Raw genomic sequence first — 18,908 nt, forward strand, 5'->3', positions numbered from 1 at the left:
GTTAATACTAGTCACCCCATTATTACCAACTCAGCAACTTTCTTGTTATAGAGCACAAAGTTATAACAAGCACTTTCACAAAGGCTAGGGATAGATAGCTGTTGATCAAGCAAACTCACCATTTGGAATATTTTACACATTTCTGATTTCAGTTCTTCAAAAGCAGAGAGCCATTTTGATAAGAATAATATATATTTTTTGCATTTAGAAAATAAATTACAGACAGAACTGTGTTTTGTTTATATGCTACAATGACCTGCCAGACTTTCATAAGTCCTTTAGTTAGCTCCTTGCGTTACTGCGAGATTAACTAACGTCCTCTCTGACGTCACGTCGTGGCAGAAATATGACTCTGCAGGTGGCGCACGTGGTCTGTTGTTTACTTCTTCCAGGAACGTTTTGGTTGGTCCAGCTGGAAGGGAGCAGGGGACGCTTAAATTGTGAAACAGTTTTCCTGGATAGAGTTACTCAGCATTTAGGAGAAAATAGATTGAGTATAGAGGCCGGAAAGATGTCAGACTGAAAGCTTTTCCTCTTCCGAAGCGGTTTAATCCTTAAAAAGAGAAGAAAAGTAAGTATAGTTTGTTTCCTGGTGAGTTTGTGTGTGTCACGCATGGGTTCTTTGTTCTAATCCTCTCTGTTTTCCCCAAGTTCAAACAGCCAAGTGCCCTCAACAGAACTGAGAAAGTTATATATCAAGACATCACTTTTCCACTGAGCGTTTTCTTTAGCTCTAAAAGTTATTGACCTACTCCATTAGCATAAATATGATATAGGAAGGCAGGATTAGGCAAAAACACGTGTCTAACGAAGCTTAAAATGTGGTAAATAATTGCACAACTCAAACGTAAAGTTATTGACCTGGTTTTGGAATACTTAAAAAAAAAAAAACTTGGCTTGTGTATTTAGTCCTTCTTACTCCAACCCCCCAAATATAGTTCAGTGAAATTGTCTTCAGAATTCACCCTGATGTAAAATCTATATGACTCCAGCTACTCTGTAAAAACCTCAGACGTTTGTTATAAAACAGGGGTGCCCAAAGTCGGTCCTCGAGGGCCGGCATCCTGCATGTTTTGGTTCTCTCCCTAGTGGTAGTAACAACCTCCTCAGCACGTCAATGTTCTTCTTAGGTCTTTAATGAGCCATCATTTGATGCAGGTGTGCTAAACCAGGCAGAGGAACACAGCAGACTGTCAGAGATAAAGTTGGCAGGAAGTTTGAAGCAGGGTTATGTCATAAAATAATGTCCAGAACATCTCGCGTCAAACAGAACAGTGTTCAAATATTGATGTTCAGTATGAACAATTTTGCAGGGCAATTTAAATACAACATACTAATGTAAGAATGTGTTCTAACTTCATATCTTTTGTCCAGATACAATCTAGAATGCTTCAGTTTGGAAATCTCTTTGCCCATTTTCACCTTCCCCACAAAGCTTCAGAAAGTGCTCAAAAACAAAGCTTAAAGCAGCTTCCAAGCCTTCCAGACTTTTTGCAACATGTCTTGTAAGTATGACGTCACACTATGTATTGATTTTACAAAATAGGATAAATGTATAGCTAAGTTATGTTGTAAAGTTCTCATTTTTAAATGTGTCTTGAATTAAATATAGTGAATTTAACTAACTCTCTCCTCTAATCAGATATCTTTCCAACCACCAAGTGACAAGACTCTCGTCAACAATAAAATAACTCCTTCATACCGATCCTTTTCTAGAAATAATCCTCAATATTTGTTGGAATATATTTGAAGTCTGTTATGTCTCTCATCAATCAGCTGATACTCCATTCTGTTATAGCTAATCAAACCAATGAGACCTTTCATCTTCTTCAAGGACTATCATTGGACATGCCTCATATTAGATTTTAACTGTCTAAATCAATCGTATCATTCATGTTATTAAAGCCTTAATTGCAGTAAAAATTCCATCACCACAGTGATACATTCTATATTGAGAGGAATATCAAAATCCAAAAACCTCAGTCATGTCAACAAACTCATAATATATTAGTACAAGGTGTTTTTGTCATGTTACAGCTTAATGAGAGTCAGAACTAAACACATTTAATGGGTAACTTTTATATTTACCAATGTAAAGTAGATCCAATTAAGCTGTTTTGGTTTCGTCTTCTGCAGGAAACTCACCGGGCTAAGGAAGGAAGATGTACACTGCAATCTTCGTGTCCCTGACCAGCATCAAGCTGTCAAAGATGACATCAACATGGTCATCCTGACAGGTTTGAAAGTGTAATCTTTCATGGTGGTTATTAATTATTTGTACAGGGATGTGAAAAAGTTGTTGTCCCATTATAGTTTGTGCGTAGAATTTTGAGAAAAGTGATTAATTTAATACAATTTGGAAGAAGGATGCAACATAACAAATTGTGGAAAAATTTTAATGTTTCAGATCACTAGCCAAATAGTAAGCCTGGTTAAAGATAATTTGAGTAAATACAAATTACTTTTTGTCCTGTAAGTGACATTTTCTTTTCCAAACCATTAATGTATAGCATAGAGGCGCCCCATGAACAGAGAATGATGGCCTTCAATATAGCTGTTATGTTGGACCATTGCTACATGCTTTCCCTCCTTCTTTCTCTGTCCATTTCCTGTCTGATTAGTTTGAATAAAGTTCCACTAGTGCCACATTTTTTAAAAACCAACAAACAAAAATATCAATGGACAAAAGCATGATTTTGGAGGTTAATAGACATCCACCTTTGTTTCACTTCTTTTTTTCAGGTCATGGGATCTTCTGCATGGATGTAAAGCCCTGGAGTGGGACAGTGTGTGCTCACAACCAAAACTGGCATGTGCAAGTGAAAGACAAAGACGAGAATTTTACCAATACTCACATTGAACAGGTTGAAGATCCCCTCAAAGCTGTCACGGTACACAGATTTTATTAATAGAAGATTGCTTCAAAAAAAAAAAAAAAGGAGCTTGTCTAGCATACTTACGCTCAAGGTCCAATTAATTATCTAAATCACTGAATTCATACAAACTGCTACAGGGTTAAGAGACTCTGTGTCACTGTAACAATTTATATGGAAATTTCAAACACTGCAGCAGGGCTACCTAAACTTCACAAGTGGGCACTCTTATAATTGCGTTCACAGACAGAGGGGGCGGTACGGGGGGTTGAAAGCAGGCAGGTGCCTAAACACAGCTGTGACCTGACGATGCTGTGTCTGTTAGGAGTCACTCATTTCCATTTCTATAGATACTTCAGTATGACAGGAAGCTTGATTAGAAGACCATTCTGGCAAACACAAGCTGCACTGGTAAAATTGTTGAGTCTGCAGATACACTTAAGGTTACATCACTTCCTTTGCTTTTAGGGTCACTGGTTACCAGTCTTTCTTCTTCTTTGAAAGCCTCCAATTGTAATTATAACGGAGGTCATGTATACATGACCAAAACATTTGGTCCCTAAAATGTATTTTATGTCTTTTTTAGTTATCTTTATTTTATTTTTTGTCCAATGCTACAAAGGATTTAACAAGTTTGTAGAATGGTAGACGCTTTATTTACAGTTAGAGTTGACATCAACTGCGGTGTCATGTCGTCATATGAAAGTCACTTATGATAAAAGTGTCTGCCAAATGCCAAATACATGAATTTAAGCAAGACAGCAAGGCATCTAGGATCCATATGGGTCCCACATTTTCCACAGATCTTCATGTATTAAACCTACAGTATTTTAAGTATTTAGAATGGGGCCCTTTGTTATTTCATGGAAAAGCCCATCGGAGGGCCTTTTTTATCCAATTTCCTAACCATATGTTTTGCACACATTGGAGTACCACAAGCATCAGTTTATCTGTGTCAATAACTTGTTTGGTCAGAGATTACTTGCTAGTAATTGAGTGACAAAATGAAGTACTACAAGTTTTTTTCAGAGATACAGTATAAGATATCCTAGTATGCTAAAGGTACCAATGAAGCATTTTTTAAGCCTAGCAAAAAAGTTGAATCCTTCCAGATGTTTAGCAACAAAATGTTACTTTAACAGGAGGATAAAGAAGAAAACTTACTATTTACATCCTTATGGTGATATCTGAAAATGATCAGCCAAAAAAGAAAAGTAGACAATATTTTTTTTTCTTCATTATGTTTAACTGTCTCTTCTAGCGCAAAACGGCTCAATTATGCAGTCATTTGAAGAGGAGCGGAGTGCCTGTACGCAACAGTCTCTTCTTCCCGAGAGTCATCTTTCTCTCCCCCGACCTCAAGCTGGATGAGGAGCTGATGAAGAGAAGGGAGCTGGTACCTTACAGCCAGATAGATGAGTTCCTCAAATCTTTCAAAGAGGGCTATATGGGCTGGATATCTGATGCTTTGACTCCCTCCTGGATCTCAGGTGAATGGATCTACAGGCTTTAAAAATGTATATCATGGCTCAAACCCTCATGGTCTTCAAAGAGCTTGCAAAACCACATTTTTAGTCTTAAGTTTATGTTATTAAATTTACCAAATTCAAACATATTGCTCTGCAGGTCATCTGTCATACAGGCAGATGGAGTCGGTGCGAGGCATCCTCAGGAAGATGGGAACGTGGGACCTGGTGCTTTTGCATGGTGGTGAGCAACTGAAAGGAGACTATCAGGGCTGCCAGTACATCGCGCTGGACCGCCAAGACACTGAGACGTTGGAGTTTTCCAGAGTCAAGACCCTCGCTGCTGAGTCATTGTGGGCTTTGTTAGGCCACGTTCCTCAGGTGAGTTCACAAACCTGACTGATGAGTTTACGTCATGTAATGATGTAAAATGTAAGGGTGGACATGATCCAGCAGGGGGCAGTAGTACTTTATGGCTGTCTAACTCAACTCTTTGTTGTTATGTCTGCCCTGTTGTGGTGCCTGGGGATGCACTCGTAGCATAATATAACACAACTTTAAAATGTTATTTGAACCCTTTTTAAGGTAAATCTTTATTTCAAAATGTTAAAAAATAAAACGATACATTTTTATGAGACATTTAAATGAAAAGTTCTTTGTATTTTTTGCAATGAGGAAAGCATTGGTCTTTTTCAATCTCTTGAAATAAAATAGTAACTATTAAAAAATCTAATTGCTTGAGAATGAACATGTAATTTCTTACACCAGAAACGGCGACATCTAGAACAGCATACTATTTATCAGTGATTGAAGATTGCAATAATGATTCTTGTTTTTTTTTTTTAGTGCAGCCAGACTAAAGCAGTCACAACTTTGTGAGACATGCATTCCCTTATCTGTCAGTAGGGATGACTTCACAAGGTTCTTTGTAAATAAAATCAATTCCAATTTAAACAAAAATGATTAGGATCCTTCCCAAAATTGCAACTTGTTCATTTCTAGACGAGGTTCCCTTAGTAATAACTCTATGCCTGATTTGTCTGTATTTTTTAACTGATCTTAGCTTCATCTACAACTTTGACATTAATCTTAACCCTCATTCCCAGTAGATATTTTGTCAGTGTTTGCAGCAATACACCAACTGGAATTATATGATTAATTGAATTTCTAACATTTCTAAACCAAAAGATCACAAAATGGATACACACCCATTACTGAAAAGTCCTGATTTTTTTCTTCTTATCTTTCAAGCATTTACTTCATCACACTCAAATTATCACTTTGTCAGTTATAAATAAGAATATATTTAAATCTGTTTAACATTTTACATCATTTAAGTTCATTATATGCTTTATATATTTATCTAGTTGTGCATGTTAATGTAGTCTGTTTAATTTTTCAAAAATATCACTTGTTGGCGAAATTAACAAGTCTTGCAACTTATAATCAAAGTTAATATAATCAAAAACACAGCAGCATCTATAATGAATTCTGAAGTGATAAATGTTTAATGCAATTGACATTTTTGTTTTAATGTAATTCATGTGACTTCCAGCACTGCCTATTGCTGATAATGTCTTCAGAATAATTATTTAATATACTTTATTTTTGCATTGTTTATCACAAGTCTAGTAACAGACCTGGTTAAAAATATGAAAAAACAATCTCTTACTAGTATTAAAATTCTTTAGTATCAAATCAACTTTTAAGTCATCTCCTATTGTTTCCACACAATCCTTTCCATAACAATATAGATGTTACCAGTAAAGTGTCTGCTGCCAGTAAAGATAGAAGTTTCTAATTTTCTAATATTAATTAGAAACTTCTAATTAATATTATTAATTAGAAGAAAAACATTGGTCTTGGCACTCATACTTGAGGAACACCACATGAAATCCATAGCAATTGTTAATCTGTATGTAGGAATGCAGCTAAATATGTTCTTAGTTACACATTGAAAAAAATATTTTTGAACATTTTTATTCAGGAATTGTCACAAAAAATGTATTTGCTACTCATACATCACTTTCAATTGTCAGTTAATTTGCTTTGAAGGTTGACATTACTACTTCAACACCAAGGAGCGTGACCTGTGGTCTGCATCCATTACTGATTCACAACCCTGTGCACCCAAACACTGAGCCTCGGCCTCCCATACAAGTCCAGGCTTCAGTTTGCACCCAGCCCCCACTCTCAAAAATCCAAACCCAGAGTATGCACTCTCACTATTCGCCTCCAGCTGCTGTGTATTTGATACATGACCCGGCAGTCATTAGACAGTCTCCAGCAGACTCCTTTCTAGCCTATGGGGACACACGCAGCAAAAGAAAATATATTGTTTTCAAAGACATATTTTTAATTGCAAATGTGTCACAAAGCCTGACGTACCCTTCAAAATGATTTTTTTTTTTTGCTGTACTATGCCACATATGTTTTAATATATATTTCAACAAATTTAAATACGTGAATGGATTTGTGCATAGAACACATTCAGCTTGAAGCCTGTCCCATCCACTGTATGCAGGATGACATCCACTTTACATGTGTGCAGCTGCTGCAAAGGGGAAGCTTGAGGGGATGCAGGGAAACCTAATATCTCCCCTGGGCATATTTTCAAGGCTCAGAAATAATGCATGCTTTTGATTTGTTACTTGTAAACACACAGGCTGAAAAACCTGTGGTATGACCTTACAGTTTCACTCGGGCATCTGTTTGCTCTGTTAAAAGGGGCGTCAGATCGCGTGTGTTTTACCCATGAGTTCGGGTAATTGCTCCGCAGTGAATGGGAGGTCTACATGCTCCAAAGTGGAGAATGATAGAGTAGAGTGGCTGTAATTTATTAATTACGGTCTATATTCTTAGACCACGGTCCTGGCTTCATTCAATTTGTATGGATTGAGGAGTAATTACAGTGTGTGCGTGGGTGTGTGTGTGTGTGTCTGTGTCTGTGTGTTAAGGAGGCAGACTAAGAGGTGAAAGTCTGTTCACATCAAGATCCAAAGTGCAGGTTTATTTTTGTATTTATCTCTGCGTTATATCCTGTTTGGTTAGGTTGTTTTTTAAATGAAAAATGACATTGTTTGTCAGTTTCTTCGAAAAACGCTCCTTAAAGTTTCCGATTGCATGCGACCATTTAACATCTCCGCTAATATAAAGACTGTACAAATACGGGTGTCTCGGTTGCTGGAGCTACATCTTGTCTCCCTGACAGGCCACAGGTTTCACACAATTGCAGCTTGTTAATTCAACTCCACCCTGACATTCCTCTCCGTCTGGCTGTCTCCTGGGCTGCTCGTGTCACAGGCTTGTAATGGACAGCCTGGTGCGTGTCGAGCTTGGCGCAAATGAAAAGGTTGAGAGGAGGGGGACATCAACTGCTTTGTGGTGGTAATGAACGATGGCAAATAGTAAAAAGGCCCGGAGCAGGTCATTTACAAAGCCTGACAATTCTGCTGCCCAAATAGATCTTATCGGGATCGACTGTCGCCATTCGCTCTTTCTTTATGATCAGTTCAAATTATTTATAGAGACGTCACAAAATACTCACATTGTTAATTTTAATTGTCGTTTCAGATATTGTTAGGTTCACAAAAACAAAAAAAATAGATTTTTGCAATTTTTTTTTTTTTTTTTTTTGGAAAAAAAAATGAAGGTTTTACACATCACAAACTGGGTTTTAAATAATATTCTAATATTCCAGTCCAACTTTCACTAATCTGTATGGTATATAGACAGAGTAAATAACATTCTCATTTTTCATGTTTTTACAAGTAGAGTAAAAGCCTGGTTTTAAAACACTGATGGTTTCTGGACTGGTTTTGGTGGTAGTCAGAGGCCATTTTTACAAGTAAGGTTACTAAGCACAAAGTAACTGTTTAGAAAGTAAATATGATGCAAATGATCTGTAATTTAGATTTAAAAACCAAATGACTCAAAATAATTTGTCATGCCTATCTTTGCTTCAGACAGATATGCAATACCTTCCATTGACCTCCGAAGTTGAAACTCTTGAAATTATATTAATCAAGCATGACGATGTTCTTGGTACAAGCCAGATCAGTAGGATTTACCAGTTATTATAGTGTTAATCTATTCTGCTATAGTGAGTTAGTCTATTCTGATTTATTCACTAAAGTTCCTCTTACAAGTTTTATGATATTCTCCCATGAATCTGTTACGCAATTTCCTCAGCAGCTTTTACAACTTAAATGAAAATTGTTTCCAAAATAAACCACCAGGATATTCAAATTTCTATAATTTCAGGATCACTCTTGAAAGAAAATTAGAATTGGAAATAATTTTCTCAGTAGTGTGCGTGTGTGTGTGTCTGCGTGTAGGAAGCCGCTGAGGAAAACATAATTACACAAGAGAAGTGTGCTGCAGTATCACAAGTGTCTGTGATTAGCTAGTAAAGACGTGGTCCACTTACATAGTGGAAGGCAATGATAAAAGCTGTGATGTGTTTAAACTTGGTAAATATTCTGGGTTTTTTTCACTCAAGTACTGAGAAGTAGTGAAAAGTCCCACAGAGAGAATCTGCTTGTGTCCATTTGAAGATGACTCTCTGCCTTTCCTCTAAATTTATCCCCCTGTGTGATATAGCAGTCATGTTGGAGAGCTCTTCAACCACTCTTTTGTTAATTTAAACATCTGCTGTCAAGGTTCATGTTTTACACATCCTACTTAACATGTGCAGTTCCAGTTAATTTGAAAACTGTATATGTTTTTAAAAAGCTTTAAGGCATCAATATTCCTTCAAAAGTTGGTCTGCACCAAGAATAGACATTTAAATTTTATTACAGAACAAATAGGAACACTTACCAAAGGTTGGTGATATACAATTATTTAAAGAAAATCGTTCAGGAAAATAAAATGTTCTTCACATCAGCTTAATCAAGTTTGAAATAAAAGCTGACAAAAACTGTCTTTAAATACTGTCTATTTCCGCGAAAGAGCTAGCATTTGAGCAGCAGTAAAGAACACAGTTTTTCATACAGATACAAAAAAAAGTTGAAATGACGTAAAGACTTTAAACCTAAAACTGCCAAAAGTAAATATTTGTGGGCTTGCAATTTGAAGATATGTTCAGCTCATTATTTATCAGGCAGCCAACTGAACCAGCTGGAAGGACAATTTTTCCAATGATTCCATCCAAAAATGACGTTCACATTCTTACAACATAAATTAAAATTATGTGGAGAAAAGCTGTAGCTGAAATTCTTTTATGAAGGAGTGCTTGGATAAAAATGTACATGATTATGTGCTGCTTACATAAAGTGAGCAGCACAGACATCTGCAGGAAACTAGAAAAGCAACAGTTTGAAACTCAGTTAAGTCATTCTTCAAATGTTGTGGGATTGTTCATGATTATTACAATAACTAGCATATATAAAGTTTGATCACAAACAAACAATCCCCCAAAAATCTAGCTAATTAACAAATTTAAACTGTACGGTGGTGGATAAAGTGTTTGTCCCTTACTGGCTTCTTATTTTTTTTGCATGTTTGTCACATTTTTCTCAAACTATTTTTCATAACTATGCATATTTTAAATTCACTATGCTAAATATACATCCATACTGCGATCTAAATTCATACTGAGTTCAGTTTATTTATCAAGTACCCAGCAAGATCTTATGAAGGCACGATTTCTCTATTAAGGTTTCTATGATCGATTTCACAAACGATTAAGTTAATTAAAGTAATGAAAATGTAGTGGAGGAGAAATATGAAAATTGCAATTGAAAATCAAATCTAAGCTTTCCAGTCAGCCCTGGTCCCCTGCATGACCTACTTTCATGCATTTTTAATTGCCGAATTATCCAGAAACCCATGTGGTGGTCACAACAAATGGTTCTGGGGGTTTCCTGCAGCTGTACAGAATACAAGCAAAGCCCACTTAAGAACAAATGTGAAATAAAAACCCAGATTAAAAACACAAACAGTCACAGTTGGAGTCCGTTAGCCATACTTACCACAGAACTTGGCAATGGATGTTTTTGTAATGGTAAAATTAACTCAGAAAACAAAATGCCAAACAAACTGAGACAAATGAAAAAGTGACTATTTCTTAAAGGGAAACCTATGTGTTGCATTACTTTGATTAATTTTCAATCTTTATCAGCTCCTTTAAGGAACTTTAACTGCATTCCTCAGCAGCAACAAAATCCCCCATCCAACTCTCCAGAGACTGTCCTCTACTTAAACGTATTCTGTACTTAGACTCAACTTTGTACAATTTTAGCTACTCTAATATTGGTTACAATTTTTCCAGTTAAACAATATGTGCTACAAGTTGGATATTTTAGCTAATTTGAGCTCAGAAATTCGGCATATTGCATTTATTCTGCATTTTCACATGGACTGTCTTTTCTTCCTACTCAATATTTGTAAAGCCAGAGATGTTGACTTCATATGTTGCAATGATGTTGACTTCATTGCTATCATTCTAAAAATATTAATTGCATAGGATGACTGCTAAAAGCTGAAACAATATTATTAAAAACAAGCATTAGCACTTGCGCATTCTTTTTTACAACATAAGAAAGCAGTTGGGTTTTTTTTTAGTAAAAAGCAAGTGCTGTTATAAATAATTCAATGCTAATGTAATCCCCAGAACTGTTGACTTTCCATTCACCTGGGGAAACTAAAATCAAAATCTTTTGAAATAGTTGGACAGTCCTAAACTAATTATTTTTATCCCAATTCTCTTCTGTTCTTCCAGTCAGGAAATTTCATAACTAACAATTTTTCTCCATATCCAAATTTGGTACTAAATGCGAGGGCTCTCTTGCTGTAGCTTTTCCTTGCTTGTCATTGAAGATCTTAATTTTATCTCCCAGACCTCAGTTATTTGTTTTGTGGATTCCGGATATTACAGAGATCTCCCACAGAACAAGGCTCTTAGATATGATCAATAGGGATTCATGAATAATGAAGGGGACTGAGTGGAGCAGAGGCACTTAATTACAGCTTCAAAAGCCATTCTCGTTAATTGAGGTGAATAAAGGTGGTGAAGTGGACTGCGTAGAGCCATTAGTTTTCTTTTTTTATTATTATTCTTTCTTTCCGTAATTACAGCAAAAGAAAAACCTTACTAACATCAAGAAAAGCCCAGCTGAAGTCACGGCTTTCTCAAAATGATGCATTTTTGTGTTTGCGATTAAATAAAAAAAGTTTAATTTGGGTGCTAATTCATTTCTCCTGGCCACCTGTGAGCAGTCTGTTGTACTTTTAATGTAAATGACAGTACACTGCATGTTCAGACAACCTCTGTGGGCTGTAGATACAATACTTAATTGACAGCCCTGCCATCTGTTACGGTTATGTGAAATTATGGATAAACTAGTTAACAGACACTTTGGCCCATTGTCTGTTGTTTTGATAATCACCCTTAATAACAGTCGGCATCAATATGGTCTTTAAACCCGATTTGAGAGTTAATGGAGTCAGATGGGGACAGTCGGTGTGTGCTCTGGGGCTAATTTTGTTAGAGATGTTCGTAAAGACCAAATTAAATCAGTCGTAGATTGGACCCTCTCAAGTCAGCCAGACAACCAGACCCATTGAGGAGAAAAGGAGGGGATTCATATTTTAACCTCTCAGAAAATGCACTTATGTGGCTGGAAATAAAGTCATAGCAGGGTGACTGGATGCAAATGGTTATTGGAGAGAGTCTAATGGCTTCCTGTTAGCCGAGGCAGTCTGTTAGGAAACAGCCATTCAGAATTTAACGTGCAATTTTTTTTCCCTTTGTTTTCACATTTATGGCTTTAGATAAACGTAGTTATCGATGTAAATGGTCATGTCACCAAATCAAAGTTTCATCATTTTAATGCATGAGGTACATCTGGACCATGCAGAAGCTTCGTTAGGATGTATTAATATTTTATGCAGGAAGTAGTGCAGAAACACTGCAGAAGTAGTTGATGAATTGGCCAGCAGCTTTTTTCAGTGAAAAAAATATATTCTTGTACTTATAGCACATTTTGAAACGATTTGAGTTGTAATTATATTGTATCCACTTTTTAATTTGATTAAGTTGAGGCATAATTTGGGACTTTTACAATTCTTTAGCATACTATCTATTTAAGTGAGTTGAAATTGAATTCAGTTTTACAAAAAAATGTGGTTAGTCTATGATTTAACAAGATGGCAAATGCATTTGTGCATAGATTAAGGTTTGTTTGGATAGATTATTTTTGTCTGATTTTAAAAAAAAATTCAATCTTATGAATATTTCAGAACTTAAAATTCTGAAACATTTAAGTTCAACAACAACAACAAAAGAAAACTGAATAAATGTTCAAGGGTGGAACACTTTTTCACAGAATAATATCTACCTACAAACCAGTTTTGCTCCTTTTACGTGATGTTTTTGACTGTCAACAAAGCCGTTTGGTTTGTCAGAGGTGTGTCACTTTGTGTTACCTCTCCGTTTGCGTCTGGGGAGACACGGCACGGAACAAAGAGCCCGTCGTCTGAAGCCGGTGTGCCGTTACGCTCACTGAGAGTTCACCTGAAACACTGCACCCATGGCTCCAGGTAACGGGCCCTTCTGACTGATGCCCCGCTGGAATTCTTTGACTTTATCAGAGGAAGAATCTGAACTTTGTGAATGGCAATACACACAGGCGGTGACACATCCTTACCCAGTTACAAGGTTCCTCTCATTAATCACATTAATCAAACTTGTCAGACCCCAATATTTAAACACAAGCAAGTTTTGCAATGTGTATTCACAAAGAAAAATCAGTTTTTTGTGCTTGTTTTATTATTTGAACACATTTACCCCAAACATGCTTTGAATATGTGCGGTACACTTGCTGACCTGAAAGGTAAAGGATAAAGAAACCAGCGGAGATCAGTATCAGCAGAATGAACTTTCTTCTTGCTTTGTGGAGACTTTTGGCAGATGGTAAATAAGAAGGAGTTTGTCTGAAACACGAGGAGTGATGTCATTCAAATAACTCCAACATCTCTGAAAAAGAGAGCGGCAGCCCAGGGTAGACACTGATAGGTGAGCTCTCAGCCCCTTCTGTTCCACCCAGCCTTCGCCCCGAGGGCGCTGCCCTCAACATAAAGTGCTACAGACGCCCACAGTCACACAAACACTCAGGCCTGTTAGTGCTTGAAATGGTAGTTATTATGGTGTACTTGTGAACAGTTTACAAGGAAAGGTGAGATATAATTTTATTAGCTATTGATCTGTTCATGCTGGCTTGTTGAAGATTGGAAAGCTGTGACAAACTAATTCCATCGGCTCAATAAAGGAAACGCATAGATTACTTAATGATGCTGTAAAGTCTTTATTTCTTTAATTTGTGATTTTTTTATTCATTTTTTTTTTTGCCTACAGCAAATGAAAACACAAAATACAAGAATAGAACTTTTTCATTACGGAAATATGAACTTAATAAAAACTATGTTACATCCTTAAAGGATGTTTTATTCAAAAACTATTATTTTCTGACAAATGTGTGTCATCAAAGCATATTCTGATTTATTGAAAATGACTGTCGGATAAAAATCTCGTATATTTTTTTTCAACTTTATTATTGTATGCATCTTTATGATGGTTTATTATAAAAATCCAATAAAAAGTGATGCTCAATTTTTATTGTAATACAAAAAATGTGAAAGGTCAAACAGTTGTGAAAATATCTGCAAAACATTGTTGCTCTTCCTTTATGACTCGTTGGTCTGTTACAAATTTGACAGTGTCTTTTGCTTCAAACTGTTGCTTTACGTGACTTTAAAAGCATCATGCCGTACCAGTTCCTGAATCTGTTCATCTATTTGGATTAGAAAAACATCTGCCACACAGGAACGCTACCTGTGATTTTCAGCCAAAGGTGGTAGGAATCTTCCCTCTTATTTTAGCAACATATAACTTCCTTCATATTGGTTGGTTTTTTTTCTGTTTTATTTATTTTTTTGCTTGATAATATTAACTGATGCAATAATTAAACATAAACTTTGCCAGAATGCTTCCAGGTGATTTTGATCTTCTGCAATCTGCAGTAAAATCTCCAAAATATGTTTCTCGTCTCATCATCTGTTCTGTTTGAAAGATGCAGAAGCTGCATTGTCTGACCCACAGAGGATAGAAGCGCCTAGCTTTCTATGCCTAAAATTAGTTAATTGCTGATTAGCGATGATTACACTTGGCTGTAATTTGTTAGAATAATTTCACTCTGACATTCTTGCCTTGGTTTGTAAACCTCTGAGCCACCAGCTGTCACAAAGCTACTTTTTCATGCATCCCAAATTAATAGACACTTGCTGACTCAGAAGTGGCCTGATGCTATTGTAACACAAGCCATGTGGCATCCGGCCAAGGCTGCAATATAAGACACAATTGTTTTGTCTTTTTGTCCTTTTTTCCCCTCTATCTTCCTAGCCCCCTTTTTAATGCACACTAATAAGCAAGTAAATGGTAGAAAGATGTGTGTGTGAAATCATGGCAGCCTTTGTTGCAGATAATTAGGTTAGCAGCGAGAGCGTGCAGGTGCTGAGGGTGTGCTGTGTGCTTGTGGTGTGTTATCGACTTGCTCATAGGCTGTCAGGGGTGTCGCACTTCCCATCAGCCCCGAAGCTCAGCAACCTCTTCACTATTAAAATGATCACTTTCAATAGCAGACAAAAGAAAGAGGGAACATATCTAGTGCAGGGTATTTTCCCCACCTCTAATGCTTATCTGCCTTTTGATGTCGCCGTAATAAAAGGCCCATTGCGCTTCCACAATGACCTGCAAAATGGACAAGGGGCCGATATACTAGGCTCTGACTGTCGCTAGCATTAACTAAAAGGCCCAGACATTATGGAGAGCCGGGGATGAAAGTACATAGAAAAAAAAAATAATTGAAAAATTGCCTAATGCTAAAGTGAAAGAAAATGGAACTGTGAAAAGGCACTGTAATATTCTGTTATCCCCAGTAAATGCAGCCAAACAAGAGATGTGGCGTGGCATTCTTTTTGAAATGGATGTGGTTCAATTACCTGCATGTCTAAATCTAGTTAAGGCCGCCATTGTCAGGCTTGAAACATAACAGGCAGTTTTGATGTAGTGTTAAAGCGTATTATGCCCTACAACCTACAGAAAATCAAGGGAGGGATGACTCCATTCAAGATGTGGAGGGAAATTAAAGCTCATACCGAGAATAGGGTTAATTTTATATTTATTCAGTTCCGGACTTCTGTTTGGATCTCAGTTCTGACAACAGCTGATTGGAAAGGTTACAGTTTAATAGTTAATTTGATGTTAAATAGAGGCATGATTCTTTCCATGTGTAACATGCTAGCATCACAAATTGACAGATGTATTGCTGCTTCTACTAAAATAGGTAAAGTGACTTAAAATTCATTACTCTTTTAGTCCAGCACCATAATTTAACTCTAATTTCAGCACAATTATTTCTGTTGAGAAATAATTGTTAATACAATCATCATTGGCACAATTGTTGCCACTCCTGCTGTTACTGCTTTGTACAAACCTCCTGTTTGCTCTTACTGTTGTCTGTTACTCTGTCTTTTGAGAAGAACGGTGCATACAGAGAGAGGAATCTTTGGCCGGTCCTCATTGTACAATCTCACAAGGTATTCCAGAATCCTAGATCCTCCATTATACTCTCTTTTGTTTAGCTCACTTCAGAGGGATTCCATATGATTTAGGCTGGGAAGGCTATGCAAAGAGGTCATATGCATTTGGCCAGTATCCTGCTACAAATCATTAATGACCCATTTCCATGTTACTGGCAAGAGTCTGTGATCATTTTATCCAGAATCCCAAGATTTAATAATACTACACACACTAAGAAGCTCTGAAGGCCTTTGGAAGAGAAAAGGGTTCACGGCATCACACAGCCACTGCTATTTAAGTAAGTTTGGGGTGCTTTGGCACCCCTAACCCTTTTACACTAGACTTACTTGAATTGGAGAGATGGACAATTATCATATTGTTATCTATCATCTGGGGATAGACGTTATTGTGGGAAGAACTGTGATAATAATAAACAAATATATCTACTATCCCCCAATGTGATTGGGATTCAATATTTTGCTGCTACTTCACTTTGTTCCATATGATACTATAAATACACACAATTATGTTTGAAAATACAAAGATGTTAAAAAATACAAAGATGTTTGGAAAAAAAATACAGTTTTTGTGTACTCATTTGGAGTATTGTTGCACCACTTAATGTAACTATTACTGATAATACTGACAATGCCTGTTTGTTCATTGGTAGGTTTTATTTGTTTCTCATATTTGTATCTGTGAGGCTCTGATTGTATGCAGGTCATATAAATTATTTTATTGCTATCATTATAAATAACATGTTCCTCGAGTAACTTTTTATTGATTGCAGATATGGTTAAATTCGTCAAGAGGCTAATTTCCCTTAGCTATTTCATAACTTACAAAAACACATCTACCTTACTTAAATGTTGTTCTGTGTCTGTTTTGTAGAGTGGATAAAGGAAGGAAAATGTTTAAATCACAGAAAAATATTTTTAGATCCTTTGATCGACCTGAAACAGTGAATATTTCCAGGAGGATCACAGTGTTTATAATACAGGCCAGAAGCTAAGACATGGTCAGAGCAGTAAAAAATAACAATTCCCGTAATAATTTCTTTAAGATCATGCACATTAGTAGTCTTTGTTTAAAATTCTTGCATCCTGACCTTTGTTTTCTGAATTAAAGGTGTGTTTTTCCGCTTTCTACTCCTCAGGTAACTGTTAAAATGTATAAACGAGGTCCTCACGGCTGGCTGGGTAAATCCCTGAATGCCACCGCCATCATCCCTTCCAACACCTTTGTGATCTTCAGAGTTAGTGGCGAGGAATCTGATGCCAAAATCCCAGCGAACACTATTCACAGCATCACACTTAGCATATGACACGGTGGAGACGATCAAAGGATTAATGGAAGCTTTCTGAATGAATAACACAAAAAAACAAACCAAAAAACATGTTTTTTATGAATGAATGTTTCTCTATGCAGATATGTCACTTTGTTGTGTGTTGCTAACATATTCCACATGTCTTTGTGTGAGCGCACTTTGAAAAAGAGCCCATTTGCAATTTTTTCTGCTTAATTCTGAGAGTGAACAGGATGTTAATGAGATTTTTGACAATTAGCCTGATTAACTTTGTCGTGTTTTGAATTTCCAGGGCCGACCCCCACTTTGCGCGAGCTGATAATTAACCATTATTCCTGCCGACTGGGTCACATCAGTTTGAGCAGTGAGTGTTTAATGTGCTAATCGTGGCTGTTAAAACGGGTGGCCTCCGGCTCGATGAGGATCCAGGATGTCAATGTTTCAGTGGGTTTTATAGGAAGTTATTTACAGACTGTTTAGAGAAAGTAAATGTTTTTGATATCTGAATGTGCTCCACTGCTCAGAGGAGACTGTGCGGTTCCATGGTTTTATTTTGTCGGCATGGGAGTGAGAAAAAATTGTGATAGTGTGACCTCAAGATACTACAGTAAAATGAACTTTCAGTGGTGATGGGATCCCCTTTAGCTAAAGCCTATCTATACTTGTGCAGAATTTATCTGTTATCTGAGGGAGAGTTTAAAAAGCAAAACCACTTGTTTGCATGGATTTAGTCTTGGCATTGGGCAATTGAAAACTTTGAGGTAAACCAAAGCTTTTGTTAGTTACTGTATAAAACTACTAAAATGTTCCTTTGGTTTAAAGTCCTTTTTATGTCTTTCTCTAAAGCAATAGTTGTAGTGGTGACTGAAACACCGCTACAACTATTGATTTAGAGAAAGATATTTTAGCTATATTTCGAAGCAAATGTCTATTAAAAACATTATAATATTTATACAGTTCAAAGTATTCAGATTTTAGCAGATGGCAGATTTTAGTTTAATCTTTACATTTTCCTAACATGTATCATTTGATTGGAAGTAATATTTTGGAGTGACCGATCCAGTCAAGTATCCCAACTTAATGTGATAGAGAATCTATGAAGAATGCTAAAGATTAGTGTGATTACAGAGAATGACTACGTCAATAACATATTCAAGTTTTAACAAAATTTCTTGTGTAATGGCGTATTATGCCCTATGCAAAATACAAAAGCAATTAAAACAGTTTTTATTTAGTTTATTTTATTTTTTCACAATTTTCTATCAATACAATAAAGCTTCTAAGGATTATTGTATTGTAAGAATCTCATACCATCTCATACCTAACTCGGGCACATCTTTAAACGATATCAGCGTAACTTGATTAATTGTTTTGTATTCCTTAAATTAAAGCCAAATGGCCAACAGCTATTTTATGAACAGCGTTGGCTAAAAGGTATTTAGAAAAATGGGTAAAATAATAACAAATAAAATAGACTAATAAGCAGTGATTTGATGCATGATGTATTTTAATTTATTTGTGATCTCTATTTGAATGTCTTTCAGTTTTCTTGAAACTTCAAGCACTTCACAGAAATGGATTGTTATTACTTTCTTTAGCTGATTTGTTTAAGCAATATTATGTGGGTTTTTAAATTATTGTTTTTAATTTGTGGTATAATAAAGGTTTTTCATTGTTGGCAA

At 36.3% G+C, this 18,908-nt stretch overlaps 1 protein-coding gene across 2 annotated transcripts; it reads left to right on the top strand.

The window, feature by feature from the left end:
• The first annotated feature begins 394 nt into the window (after positions 1-394).
• Positions 395-18,908, top strand: LOC114152250 (uncharacterized). Of its 2 annotated transcripts, XM_028030074.1 has the most exons (8): positions 395-571; positions 1,375-1,505; positions 2,137-2,237; positions 2,743-2,891; positions 4,135-4,363; positions 4,500-4,720; positions 15,878-15,937; positions 17,077-18,908. In XM_028030074.1, exons 2-8 carry the CDS (start codon positions 1,387-1,389, stop codon positions 17,242-17,244), a joined length of 1,047 nt encoding a protein of 348 aa, XP_027885875.1. In that variant the 5' UTR covers positions 395-571; positions 1,375-1,386; the 3' UTR covers positions 17,245-18,908. The 2 variants fall into 2 exon arrangements, with proteins under 2 accessions (XP_027885875.1, XP_027885876.1); XM_028030075.1 differs by lacking the exon at positions 15,878-15,937 and having other exon boundaries at positions 397-571.

Source organism: Xiphophorus couchianus, chromosome 10 (assembly GCF_001444195.1).
Source record: "Xiphophorus couchianus chromosome 10, X_couchianus-1.0, whole genome shotgun sequence".
In the NCBI taxonomy this organism is placed as follows: Eukaryota; Metazoa; Chordata; class Actinopteri; order Cyprinodontiformes; family Poeciliidae; genus Xiphophorus; species Xiphophorus couchianus.

Bases quoted from the DNA above. Each gene is read 5' to 3' on its own strand.
- LOC114152250 (XM_028030074.1), top strand. From the start codon at position 1,387: ATGCTTCAGTTTGGAAATCTCTTTGCCCATTTTCACCTTCCCCACAAA. The intron at 1,506-2,136 runs GTAAGTATGACG...CGTCTTCTGCAG, and splicing joins GACTTTTTGCAACATGTCTT to GAAACTCACCGGGCTAAGGA. The intron at 2,892-4,134 runs GTACACAGATTT...TGTCTCTTCTAG, and splicing joins ATCCCCTCAAAGCTGTCACG to CGCAAAACGGCTCAATTATG.